General features: G+C 38.0%; 1 protein-coding gene across 1 annotated transcript; it reads left to right on the top strand.

Moving 5' to 3' along the window:
• The first annotated feature begins 1,379 nt into the window (after positions 1 to 1,379).
• On the top strand, positions 1,380 to 8,865 carry GAL (galanin and GMAP prepropeptide). Its single transcript, XM_033062960.1, has 6 exons — positions 1,380 to 1,489; positions 1,634 to 1,714; positions 2,316 to 2,370; positions 3,747 to 3,833; positions 6,371 to 6,448; positions 8,548 to 8,865. The coding sequence occupies exons 2-6, from the start codon at positions 1,634 to 1,636 to the stop codon at positions 8,598 to 8,600; spliced, it is 354 nt and encodes a 117-aa protein (XP_032918851.1). The 5' UTR covers positions 1,380 to 1,489; the 3' UTR covers positions 8,601 to 8,865.
• Positions 8,866 to 14,587: the final 5,722 nt, after the last annotated feature.

The raw sequence follows: 14,587 nt of genomic DNA, 5'->3' as shown, positions 1-14,587 counted from the left end.
GCTTCACGTTTCAAAAATTATTTAGTGGAATTTAACAGCTGAAAGCTAGGGAATTTCAGTCACAAGTGCACTTTTGATAATGTAAAGGAAAACATATCACTTTGCAAAAATTATACTGCCGTTTTCCATATCTATCTAATCTGAATCGTGAGGATCATGCAATAGCTGAGAGAACACCGTCAACAAATTATGAAAAGTATCAAAATCTGCAAAACTGAGCTTCCTATGTAGGTACACCAGCATTTAAAATTGCATCAAATAAACTTTATCACAGCAGTTTTTGCTCAGAGACCCAAAGACAAGGCTAGACTATAATAACCCTACTGCATCTGACAAAAGAGAATAGGAAATAGAAATACAAAACACAGTTTCTACTCCTAGCTTGGGTGAACATTATGCTACCTTAAAGTTAAAAAAAAAAAAAGTTTTCTTTTAGATTAGTGGATGATAAATGTGTTGTTCAAAAGTTTGCAGAGACTGTTTAGCAGTTTCTGGGAAAGGAGCTGTAAGTATAACTTATTCTGTGCAACATCTCTGATGTTTTCTCCTTGAAAGAGAAATGGACTTGAGGGACTTACGGTGAAAAAAATGATTTGTTACAGAGAAGGTACAATTTGGTGGGGTGGGGTGTGAAAATGGAACTGATGTTGGATTCTCTGCTTTGTAATTCAGTTTTGCACATCCCGATGCCAACTGTAACCACAACTAAGATAAGCAAACCGGTGAAATTCTGCTGGCTGTGAAGGCACAGGCCAGGGCTAGTCTAGTCACTGCAGAGAGCTAAATCCCTGCCTTTTAAAAATAACCCTGAAAGAAGTGCTGTCTCAGATACAGAAGGAAGTACAGACTTCTAGCAGCTCCTCTCACTGATGCTGGAGCACCGGGCACGACTCAAAGGGGTTTCAGGGGCCGCGAGCGAGCAGCAGGGCTGGGAAGCAGAGCAGAGCTGTGTGAAGTCATCACTGTCCCCAAACGCCGGGGCCCTGGTCCGCCTGCAGCACACGCAGACACGGGAGTGGAAAAGTCTGAGCAGTGATGTGCAGTCCCTGTCCATAGTCCCTGAGCAGTGATGTGCAGTCCCTGTCCATAGTCCCTGAGCAGTGATGTGCAGTCCCTGACTGTGACAGAACTGATGTGCAGTCCCTGTCCATAGTCCCTGAGCAGTGATGTGCAGCCGCTGTCCGTGACAGAAGCGATGTGCAGTCGCTGTCCCCGCTCGGCCCCCGCTGCCGGGGCAGGGCAGGGCTGCTGGCCCTGGCAGCAGCTCCCGGCTGCCTGCACGGTGCTGCCGAGTGCCCGTGCCGGGGCTGCGGTGGCTCCAGCCCTGCCTGCGGCTGCCGGGGGCCGTGTCCGGGGGAGGCGGGGGAGGCGCTGGGCGGCTCCGGGTGCATAAAGCGCGGCGGGAGCGCGGCCGTGCGGGGAGAGCCGCCGTGGGACCAGCCCGCTCCGTGCCACGGCAGCGCTGCGAGGGACACGGCCCCGGAGCAAGGTACCCACCCCGGAGCAAGGGAGCCAGCCCCGGCCCTTCCCCCGGCCCGGCAGCCGCCGTGGGGAGCGGGATCCCCGGCTCGCCCGCGCTTCCCCGCCCCTGCCCCGGGACGGGCAGCGCTCACCCCGCTGCGCTTTCTTGCAGATGCAGAGGTGCACCAGTTTGCTGTTTCTGTCTCTAATCCTTTGTGCCACCCTCTCGGAAACACTCGGGCTGGTTTTCTCAGTAAGTATCCGTGTCTGAGCTAGCGAGGAGCCGTGAGCATCCCACGGGTACGCACCGCTCTTAGAGATCGGGATTGCAAAGGATGCAGTGCTCAAAACCATTTTGGGCTATAAACAGTTTGCTTTTTTTGTAGATTTTAAATACTTACTCCCTTGTAAAAAATACCATGACTAAGAATGTCTAGCTGTTAGACCAAAACGGAATGGGTGTCCCAACAGCCTCAGAAGAGATGATGTACATAGGGACTTCTTTTAGGAAGAGGCTGTCATGTAAACCCAAGCAATAGAAAGAAGCATTGCTGTTTGCTAAGGTGGCTATCAGGTGGTAATATAAACTTCGAGTATAAAGTTGAAATTTCTGCCTCCAAAGTGCGATTTGCAGTCAGCATTTATGTAGTGCAAAGCTGTCAAACCACATGGGTGTCAATAGCGACACTATAGACTTAGGGAGGGGGCAAGAGCTCACCATGAATATTCAGTTCAATATAATTGGCTTTATTTTTAAAATATTTTTTCTTGCTTTTGAGCCTTTCTCCTCTGCTAAAAGAATGTCGTTTTGAGTGTAGGTCGTGCAATAACATACTTGTGTTTTTTTCTTTAAGGCGAAAGACAAAAGGGGTTGGACTTTGAATAGTGCTGGTTATCTACTTGGGCCACGTAAGTGAGGCTCATTTTTTTTGTTTTTCATTATTTCAAAATGCAGAAATTGTGTTATTCACGTCTCTGAACATAGCAGCTTTGTTTGAACCTGCAAGACTGAAGAAACTCATTTGGGAAAACACCAGTTTAGATGTTTACTCCATGCCTATCATAGAACTGAGTTGTCTTAGACAACTGCTATTCTTTTCTAAAGAAGTGTCATGGGAAGTCTTATGTCCAGAAACACATCTGCTCACGTTTTGTGCATTCTGAACTGTAATTTTCATATGACAAATACATCACCACCAGAAGGGTTAAAAAATCTTACAGCATCTTAGCTGTCAAGGGCAGAATGACAAAATGTGGCATTTGGCACTTCTCTATGTATTTCAGATTTCACCTTTAAATCTTTTTATAAATTTTCACTACTTCACTTTAACAAGTGAAGTTTAAAAAAAATTAAAAAGTTAAAGCAAAATAAATTAAAACAGCAACTTACATACTCAAGACTGTTAATAGTTCACTTTGTGAAATATCAGTATACGGGAGTACTGGTTCACAGGTGGAGATAACAAATAGAGGTTGTAAGAAAAGTAATGCAGAACTAAGTTGTCTCCAATATTTGTCCTTTTACTATTAATTCCTGTGAGCATGGTAAAATTAATCACCAATGTTTCTATATTTTCCATCTCAGTACCTCATAGACAAACACTACACATACTCACTCCAACACTCTTCGTTCTTTTAGCTAACAATGAGGATACATAAAAAAAGAAAAGAAGTCTAATGCATCTTAAATGTATTTACTGGTTCTGTAAATGTCTGGAAGTGTATTTGCACAAAGCAGGTCTAAGCAAATTTGGAAAAACACTGTGGGGAATTGTGCTTGTCAAAGACTTATATTTTATATCTAAGACTGGATAATAGGAATCATCCTTTGTTGCAGGTCATATTGATCAGCTTTTACTGATAAAGGAAATGCTCCTTGCAAGGCGGGGAGAAGAGGCACCAGGGGCATGTCAGAGTTTCTGGAGGTTATTTATGTAAACTATCTGCAATTTTCTTTTCAATACACTCCAGCAACACTTTTGAAGAGAGAGGAAAGACTAGTAAGAACAATTTCCCAGTTTACATGCAGATATACCCTTACATTTTTTCTTTACAGTAATAACTTCAGCAAGTATGTAGCACAGGACTGGGACTGTAATTTAGATAAATCAGAAGCACAAATTTGGAAGAAAGGTTACTGTATTTAATGATACATTAACTTCTTGTAATTTTGTACATCAAACTACCCATCATGATATTTTCATTTAAATCCATGAAAAGCAAGCAATTTAGGAAAGGTTGTTGCTAAGTCAATTAACTCCTCTGATTTTTAATTTATTTATCAGATGCAGTAGATAACCACAGATCCTTTAATGACAAGCATGGTTTCACCGGTAAACGTGAAATACCGCCTGATGAAGATATTAAAGCAGGTAATGAAAACCTGGAAAGCAGCATTTTTTATTTGTTTTTTTATATTAAGAAATTTATTTGCTTTTGAATTCACCACTTGGATACAAACCTCTGCATTTCAACAGAAATCCTAATAAACATATGAAAGGAAGAAAAATGACATTTGGCCATTCAGTTTGATATTTCCATGGTCATCGATTACAACATCTAAATGATTAGGAAGATGTATCATAATTTTGTTGCTTTAAATGTGTAATAGATCATATTGCTCTGAAGAAACTTTGGGTTTTTTTTCTTCTTTTCATATGTCCAAAGAAGTATTTCAAATGTCTCTCTAGCCACTCCACAGTTAATTGTTTTTTGGCACAGAAGACTGTCCAGAAAGGCTGTCAGTAATGAAGTCTATAGAAAATACAAAGTCTCAGTATTTCCTATGATTAAGCAAGGTGGATTATCTTCCTTAAAAGATTGAGGACCTGGTCACAACTGAAGTAAAAATGCTTAGTTGTTGCCTGTGTCAGAATTTAGTAAATGGTAATGAAAAGGGTGCAGCCTTGTTCTGGATTTGTCATCCAAAGCTGAGCCTCTAAAATATGTGTCTAGACTCCCTTATGAAGAGAAGCTGACAATTTTTAGGTTTTATTTTGAACACCTATTTCATGTTAAGGTGCAGAAACCTCCAGAAAAACCTGTTTTAAATCCTGAGGAGAAACTAAACGTGCTGCAGACATCTAAATTGAGTTGGGATGAATCTCATCCTTAGGCTGATAAAAGTGTCCACAGTACTTACTGAGTGCATTTATCACTGCACTAATGGGGGCAAAGTAAAGGTTTTGGAGCTTATTTTAAATATATCCAGTACAGTATAAATATAGTGAACACTAAATAAGTTCATAAATAAAGGACAGGTGCTTAATTACAATCTCATACATACATAATTCTTAAAGGGAAGAGAAACATTATTAAATTTCTGAATTGTTAACACTCTCTGAAGGACTGTCAGTTCAGTTCTGGTACACAGTTACAGAGTGGGGATTTGTGTGTAATATTTTTTTGGTGCTGTGCTTTGGTTGGTTTGTTGGTTTTTAAGGGAAAAAACCGATGCTGCTGTCTCAAATGCTGGTGTTAAAACAATATATGGCCAGTCAAAAACAATGTAAAAGTTCATGCAAAAGACTGTGCCCTCCTTGAAGGAATGCTGCAAAATTTATAAACTCTCCAGATAACCTAGAAAAATCTGTAAGCTGTATTAGGGACTGAACACTAGCTTCTGGAAAAAAACCCACTACAAAACGACAACTATCTCTGAGCATAATCAGTCAAGTCTTTGAGATCATAATGGTTTGTTTATTGAAATCTGCAAGTTATCCACTCTACAGAATTAAGGTCAATAGCAGAGCAGTGCATAAGTACAATATTTCCTAGTTACTGAGGAATAATATTTATCCAAAAAATATCACATGGATAAGAAAATCTGGGTAAAAATGTGACTAATATAACAATAAAAAAATCCATAAGAGGTTAGGTGATTTAAAAATTAAGGAAAAATTCAAATAAAAGACTATTATTAATGCAAATAATAATAACATTTTTGTGGGACTTCAAAGACTGGAAGACAAGATTTTTAGGTGCAAGCCTATTAAATGCATTCTTAAGTGCTTATTCTCTGTGTACCAGAAGCCTTTGTGTCCCTTGCAACCCTCATCAATGTTTTAAATTTGTGCTCAGGCTGCCTTCTGACCCATCTGATAATGTTTTCAGTGATGTAATAATGGACTGTTACATCTGGTACCCACATCTGTGTGCAGAGAATTAAAAATCTTGGGGAAATTACTTACCATTTGTTCTTAACAGAGAGGAGTTCTCCATCCTCCTAAAAATAACAAGGTGTCTTCTTCCAACTCCCTGCTGATTTTTCGTATCTCTCATTTACAGATGCATGCAGAAAGCATCCTTCTCAAAGGTGCAGTAACAAGCAACCATTAGGCCATTAAAATAGCATCAAAAAGCTGTTCTCACCAACTCGAAGACAAGTGTATTGGATTAGATACCTATGAAAAAACATGATTCTCTGGACTTCCAGAAAAACACCCAGGCCTAGGTTTGGGGCTACAAATCACCTGTAGATCATTTGAAAGGCTTATTGGAAAGGCTTATTTGGATTCAGGTTACATGAACGAACTTTTAACTGTTCTGTAAAGCTATGAATTTGTTTGCTAAATTTTAAATTTAACCTATCCCTGCAGGCTCAGGTGGACACAAGGGAGAGAGCTGGAACAGATCTCATAAGGCCTAGAGACCACAACCATGAAGGTGCCCAAGCAGCTGCTATGCAGCAATGGCACAAAGCCGGCTGGTTTTGATTCGGAGAATTGCAGTCACCTACATTATAGGTAGCCCTTCCATGAAATGAGGTTTCCCATCAAGGATTGTAAGGAAAAAGAAATTTCAGATAGTTTGGGGGCTTTTTTCCCTCCCTAGAGTACTCATAAACTTAGCCACAATATTTCATAAGATGTATCTTTGAACCATGAGTAACAACCAGCTTTTTTCACAGGGAGCCTTGGAAGACCCATGGCTGATGAAAACATTGTGCGCACAGTAATCGAATTTTTGACTTACTTGCACCTGAAAGGTTAGTGAATACCTTTTAATCTTTCACAGTTTCTGGTAGAAGTTTCACTGAGGAGACAAGACCATCCCTTAATGTACACATCTGCTGCAGATTTGAGTGTGCAGGGCTTGGAACAGAACTTGGCATCACTCACACACAGAGTTCAGTGGTCCTGAAAAATCACAGCTCAGTGGAGACCCAGTGCAGCAGAGTTCTGATACCATTCCACCACTTGCTAGTGACTAAAGAAATACATCTCCCTTTTTGCACATATTCTACGATAAAGTTGCATGCTAAAATTGCAACACCACCAAGCTGAAGGTTGGCAAACAGCTCAGAATGCTCTGAAGTGAAAACTCTGCACAGCCTCATGATTGTGACAAGAACTGTAATGCTGAGCTTACAGCTGATTCTGTAAGAATGGTAACTTCACTATGGAATTCAGTGAAGAAGACATTTATCTGGTGCCGAGTTTTCATTAGTTTTGCTTTTAAAAAGCCCCCAAAATCCACAATGTTCAGCTTATAAAAACCCCTTCAGCTTTTCTGAAACGGTCTACACAATGTATAAAACCATAACACAGAGTTGCAAAGAAACCACCAGGTAGAAAAAAGTTATTCTACTGCAGATGTTTGAGGGTTTTTTCTTGTCTCAAGACGTAGATAATTCAATGAATCAGTAACTTCAATATTCTTCCTTTTGTATACAACAAATTTTAAGCAGCTTTGTGGCAAGTGTATGCTGTGGAACTGTGTGTACATTTGTGTTTTAATTTCATTATTAAAAGAGACTTTCAACAGATGGGTTCATTTTCTGCATACCCAGATGCTTTTTACTCATTGTTTTCTTTATTATTTGTATCAACCCAAGGAAAATAATTCTCATTACTGAAAATGTGAGTCCAGTGTTTATTGAATTGAATTTGCATTTGAAAACAGAACCTCTTTATAGTTAGTCCTAAGGGCCTGAAATAATTCAAATACATATCTAAAGTAGATTATTAGCATATCTAATCTACTGTGGACAAAGCAGTAGTTTATTTGTTTTATCACTGTGAAGGAAGAGCCCAAACCACTCCTTTACTCTGCTGTATGAGCCTAAGAAGTAAAATCAATGTTTGGACACAACAAAAAGGGTGTAAAACAAGCTAAACTCACGCACACCCTCTGCATAGGTTAGAAGCTGCTAAATCAGACAATAAAGTAAAAGGCATCTCACAGAACTACAAATTACTTCTTCCCTGGAACAAGTGAGCTAAAAAGGCTCCCTTCTTAGGATGGTGATGACTAACAGTTGGTTTTTTATTCAGAAAAGGTGGTGGTATTGCCATGTCCTCATCAGAAACAAGAAATGAATCTCCAGGACTGGCTTTTTCCATAGTTCTTGTATTTTCAGGCTGCAACAGACACATAATGTTATCACATATCATATCTTAACAATCTTTATTGGAAAGGCTTCGTACAAACTCTTACACAAACACAGAACTGTAAATGAAGCAGGTGAAAACCATATTTTTTCTTGATAGAAATCCTTTAAGACATTTGCTTAAATGAACCCTTACTACATTAAATACACTGTTTTAGGTATGTGCCTTGGTGGGGGAAGGGGGAAAAGCCCCACTCATGGGGTTCAGATTCAGGCACTAATTATTCAAATTAGATATACATTTAATCTGTGAGAAAAAGGCAGTATTTTTACTGCTAAGAAGTACCTTGCTAATAACTAAAAGTGGCCTTCATCTCATTCTCTTGGAAATTATTCCCTCCAGCTTTAAGTGCTCCTCATAATGAGCAACAAGTAGGATGGCAGCTGTAACTAGATAATATTAAGTCTAATGAGATGCTGGGATCCAGCACATAATAAAATTAATATAATTGTTGTTCTGTGACTGCTGTTTCTAAAATGTTGAAATTGTATCAGGAAGATATTATTGACATCCAAAAGAAAAATCCCCAATATCTTGTAAATTAAAATAAGAAAAGCTCAAAGATTTCACTCTTATAGTTGAGAAAAGTATTAAAAAATTATATTACTGAAACTAGATTTCATTACTTAGTTGCTAAGATAAATATGCATGCTTACATATGTGTTAATTATCTTTTTTCCCCCCTATCTTGCAGAGGTGGGAGCACTTGACAAGCTACCTACACCAGAGGAAATGAACCAGTCTTGAAGAATGCATTTTTCTTTTGTTGCAGTGTAGATTTTGACTGAATTCTAAACAAAAGACCAAAATGACCTGAAGTTAAGAAGTATGGTTTGCATTTATCTGATAAATGATAAACAGTGTTCTGCCCTCTGGTTGGTTTGTTGGATTATTTTTTTGCTTTTTTTTTTTAACCCCTTCCTTCCCTCTCCTGCAGTGTTACAGTGTATAATTTTGCTTTGGTAAAATTTTTCTGTAGATAAATGATAAAATAAAAATAAAGAGCAACTAAGTAGTTTCACTTTAAAATTATGTACATACCAGCACACAATGCGTCATATACAAAGTCTGGGGTAAATTGTAATATTACACTGCATCTGTACTCTGCAATATTAGAGCAAAATAAAGCATATACACTATGTACTGGGTACTTTAAATAGCAGGAAAATAACAGCGACTTCAGAGTGCTGCCATGCAGAATCATTTTAAGTCACAGATCTGTCTATACTTCTGTGCTTCAAGGAAACATTACTCACTCTTCATGTCGTCATAGACATGAAATAAACTCCTGTTCATAATGAATTTGATATTATTCACCTGTACTACACCAGCCCACTGGCTGGAGCATGCCTTGATGCAATGCAAATGTAGGAGTTCTGTGCAGGTTTACACAAATCCTAGGTACAGGATTTCCTCACCATCAAGAACACTGGGGCTGTGATCCTTAATGAGAAAAACTCCTGGCTGCTGCAAGATTAGAAATGCACTTCATGAGATGCTTTATTCTGAGTCCAGCAAAGCACTTGGATCCATGTTTAATCCATGCAAAACAGCTTTGATGTACTGGACCAGGATGCTAGGCCTGCACACAATAAATGTCAGATCAACACTGAGGAAAGGTTTGAGAGGATACAGAACCTTGGAAAGGTCTTTCATATTCAGATGACTTTCAGCCTCTGCACAGTGCAGGGAAATATCATCCTTTCAAAATGCTGACATGCACTGGAGTGCACAGACTGACAGAAATTTTGCAGACCTTTATTATCTAATCATTTTCCCTTGTAGCATAGCAGAATTCTAAAAGCCAAGCCACTAGTGTGTGCTTTGTACCCACACAGCTATCCCACCTTGTCATTCTGTGCTCTCCCTGTGATAATCACTCAGCCTCTGATCTAATGCCTCATGTTTCCACTTTCCATCAGATCCAGTGAGCTTCGGAGCAAACCCTTCACACTATGTTTTACTGGATTTCTTTTTGGTTTTTAAGAGTAATGAAAAAAGTATACACTGCTAATATACATGCTGCTAGTTCAACATTGTTTAGCAAATTTACAGGCTTCCCAAAATGTAAAAAAAAAGAATAGAGTGATATTTAACCTCTGTACATTAGTATAGCTCAGTAAGTCCAAAATCATTTCCACTAGTAATGTCCACACTTCTCACACAACCTTGAAGCGGAGGTCACTGAAATCAAGACGTTTTCTTTTCATTGTCTTCCATGGACTTTGAACTTTGGTCCATTGACTGTTAAAATCCAGGATCTGTTTGAAGAACCCAGTAGCAAACTATCTCTGGCAAAGCAGCTGAATCTATGATCAAATAAAAGGAACTTCATTTTAGCATTGAATTTCTTTCCTTTTCAAGAAGGATAAGAAATTATAAATAATAAATAAATAAATAAGAGGATAGAATTAGAAAACAGTTATTACTTTGATCAAATTGGCATACCTTCAGCTCCTTAGAGTTGGAGTTGTCCTCTTAGAATTGTTATTCAAAATTCTGAAATTTGAGATTATTTGAGATAGTGGAAAACTCATAGAATCAGGAAGATTTGCAGCACTGTCTGAACAGGGAGGATCACAAGGTTTTACATTGTGCTGCACTGTTACATATATATATTATAGAAACCAGATTATTATAAACTAATTACCAAAAGCAGTCCAAATACATTCATTCAATAATTTCTGCACTCAAACACATTGATAATATTCTGAAATAGAGGCTGGTAAAATTCCCACCTTGTTTCTTCACCCTTGTAATACCTCTTATTTTTGCAAATATGAAGGGGGAAACCACAGTAAGGGGCCATTCTTCTGGATCAGTTTTGCAATTTCAGTTACATTATTATTTTATTAACACTCATTTTATTTAAAGTATGTTTAAATCACTTCATGTCAAACATAAATTCTTCAAATATTTGGAATAACGTCTCCATAATCAGCCTCTTGGACAAACACCTGATAAAAATGTCCAATGTCCTTTAATCCTCAATGAGTTTCAATGGGGCAAATGGACGATAAAATATGTGATGTTTCAGTAGAAAATAATAACATAAAAATCCCCTTTTCTATCTTATTGTATAATTTATTACTTATTTACATATATTCTATTCCACTGTTGTCTAGGATTCACTCAAACTTATATTTACACTACAGACAAAAGCCAAAAAAAAGCCCAAAAAACCCCAAAAGAGTAAACATTTCTTGAAATGTTGGCCAGTGATATGAAATTACCCTTCATGCAAATTTAACTCTGACAATGAACAGAAGGCTTGCATGATGCTGAATGACTGGACAATAAAATGGAAGATGAGATTAAATGCTGATGCAAGCAAACTATGTGCGCAGAGGAAAACAGCTCTAATTTTACATACGCATACTGATGCTCCAAATTATGTCAGGAAATGTAACAGGCTTATTGTACACAGTCCTCTAAAATGCTTTTTTAAACCTCAACAGTGGATAGAAAGCCAAAGGAAATTACAGTGAAAATATACCGTTCCCAATTTTGATACCAACAGCAGTTCTGGGCAGTTCACTGCAGAGAAAAAGAATCACTGTCAGGTCAGAAAAGCCATAGGGGAAAAGTGACAAATATTTTTACAGTGATTTTCATACACAGAGAAACTAAAGAGGTAGGAGATGAGAATCTTAAATATTGTTCTGTAACCCAGGATATAAATATTAAATGCCAAATTATGACAAACTTATCAAGTAACACTTTTAAACTCCACACCCAGAAAAACCCAGAAGATCTTTTCCATACAGCTCCTGAAGAAATTGTGGCACAGGACTTTGTGGAAGCCATAGGTTCTGAAACAGCTATATTCATAGAAGAAAAGTCCTTCAAAGTCCAAATGTTCAATTAAATTTTTTTCAGACTGAATTAGGGACATGAGAGCACAGAGCTATAAAACAACCCTTAGAATTTGATCCAGGGATTAATGAAAGAGGACTCCTTCAGCTGCACAGCATTTGATCCCAGTTTACAACAGAAACCTGGAAATCACTATATTTGGCAAAAAAATTCTGGAGAAATACTGAATTCTGAGCACTACCTATGACATAAAACCCCCTATGGTTTCATACCATGTTTCACCTACCTGCCAGGTAGTCTCATTAAAACTTGTTTAAATGCAGATCAGTTGTGCATAAAAGGGGGGATTTCTGGTGGCACAGCTGGCACAGAAGAGCCTGTTCAGATTAGGAAGTCATTAGGGAGCTGACAGGATACATGTATTTTCCCACCTGTCTACTCATGTAAAGGTCAGACAGCAACATTAGCATAAAAAATTAGATAGGACTCAGAGTGCTGAGGGTGTTTGAGGAGGTTTGATACTGGGGTTGGTAGAATCCTGCTCCAAGGTTTAATGTGGCTGGTTTCAAACCACAGCTCCCTTTGCCTGAGGTCAAAGAGAAGCTTGGTGTGAGTCCATTTACAGAAGATTCTGACATATTCCCGAGTGCTCTTTTGTATTTCCAAAGAGATGAGGAGATATGATATGAGATAACCTGTGAAGAAATGCATTAATAACTCCTCCAAAAAATGGCAAAAGTATTTTAAAATTATTTCAGGATATGTGAAGCAAAATGGAAGCAAGTTAGAGAAGTATTTTGCAGTTTGTCCAGAATGCAGATTACCTTGGGAGTTTTCTAAATTCAAAAGTTTAGACTCAAGTGTTATTACTGTTATAGAACAATTTTTCACCAATTCACATTAACAGTACAGTACTTCTGTCACTACTTTGTGTTTTATTTTTAAATAAATGCAAATTATAATTCTGATACCTAATTGTATGAGGATTGAGTATCACCCAGCCACAGAAAGCTGCACCTCACTGATCCCTTTACTACTCAGATTCAGTAACTGGGTAAATAAATATCAAGTTGTTAAGATTTTTCATACCTCAGAGCAATTGCCAGTGCATGTGCCACACTCAGAACCTCTTGGAGATGAGCTGTGAAAAGCAGGAGTCGAACCAAAGAGGAGAATTATTTTATCTCTTTGCTTGCAAATGAGCAAAAACTTTATCAAAATACTTATTCCCTAAAACTTTATCAAATTCCCTTGAGATTCGACTTATACATTTCTAATTTATTTGATCTCCACAGACGTTTTTCCTAATAAGTATATATAAATCATACAGCCTTTCTGAGTGCTAGGAGACATGAGTCTCATAAAGAATGTCTGCCTCAGGAGAAATTCTGAAATACCTGTTACCATTCAAATTGCAATTTTTTTACCGTTTCTAAAATGAATGTTGCCTATGTATCACTTATCAACACATATATAATTAATTCAGAATGTAATTCTTTTATAATTTCCCCTTCAAAATGTTCACAAGATAATGTATTTCCTTGGAATGATTCTATTCCATGAAAAATCATTCTATTGGGAAATAATTGATCAGATTTATGAACATTATGGTTGTTATTTACATTTATCAATATTAAAGGTAGCATTTCTTGACAAAATCTAAAACTGATGCTTCAATTATTTACAACAATTTAAGTTCCTATGTCATGTCTTTAAGAGTATTCTTTGCTTACTATTTATTCAGATAACAGTGCAGGGGAATCACACCCTACTTCCCTAAGATCTTTCTGTAATTTGATAATGTCATCTGATTCTTCTTCTTCAATTTCTGATCCAAAAATTGGTAGATTTAGGAAGCATTAGCTCTGTGATACTTTTCATATCTATTGTTCTCTGCAGCAATTAAAATCATACTTAAAGACTTCTCCAAAGGTTTCTGTGAGAACTTGATGCAACTTTTCTGCAAATCAGAGTTTGAGGACACTTCTGTTGAGTGACTGCTTCTAGGGCTCTCCAGGGGCACTCTGGGCTCTGGAGCTAAAGAGGGCAGCTCTGAAAAATGAAGATTTGAATCTGCTCCCTGCTAGCAGAGCTTGGGTGCTGGCCCTGAATCCAGAACAACCTTTTAAATGAGACATTTGGATTTCCTTCTTCTAATCAAGCAGAATGAACCCAGACCCTAAGGCTTGGAGAGCCAGCAGAAGCAGACAGGAAAAACAACCATGTTTTTGCAGCTCAATGTTACATTTTTGCACCACGTTTTAAAACACGGTTTTGCAAATTGTGCCTGCTTGGCATTCCTGCTGATTACCCACTTAGCCACTGTTTCAAAACAAAACTCATCAAATACAACATATGAGGGCTAAATCCTGACCTATGAAACTAACTGTAATGGTACTGTTGGCCTGGAAAGTAAATTTATTTGTATCAGCCAAGGTCCTACTTCATCCAGTGCAGCAATGTTATTAAAAGAAATTAATTTTAACAAATCTCAGATCTTACATAAAAAATAAAATTTCAGAAATAAAACTATAGCCACCCTTATTCCATCAACTCCTCCTTTCCACCTGCTGCAAAGCATGTTGTTCCTTAGTTCCTGCTGTCAGTTTGGGCTATCAGAACCATCTACTGATGTTAGCCATTAAAGAAATTATACTCTGTGTATTATTTAGAAGGATCCCCACATCTGTGAAATTTTAACTAATTTTACATAGTTCAAACTGTATAACAATTCCCCCTCCCCCAAATTTACATTTTTCCTCGCTGTCCAGTCCATTTTTGTTTGAATTCCTTTTGCAATGCACATTAGAGACAGTATTTTGTTGTTCACCAGAGCCTTCAAACATCTGCTTAATTAGACATAACAATTTTATAATGTCAATCATTATTTTGATATTCTTCTCCCCATTGTAGCTATG

This window comes from Catharus ustulatus, chromosome 6 (genome assembly GCF_009819885.2).
Source record: "Catharus ustulatus isolate bCatUst1 chromosome 6, bCatUst1.pri.v2, whole genome shotgun sequence".
Lineage (NCBI taxonomy): Eukaryota > Metazoa > Chordata > Aves > Passeriformes > Turdidae > Catharus > Catharus ustulatus.
This window is presented reverse-complemented; position numbering and strand designations above follow the sequence as displayed.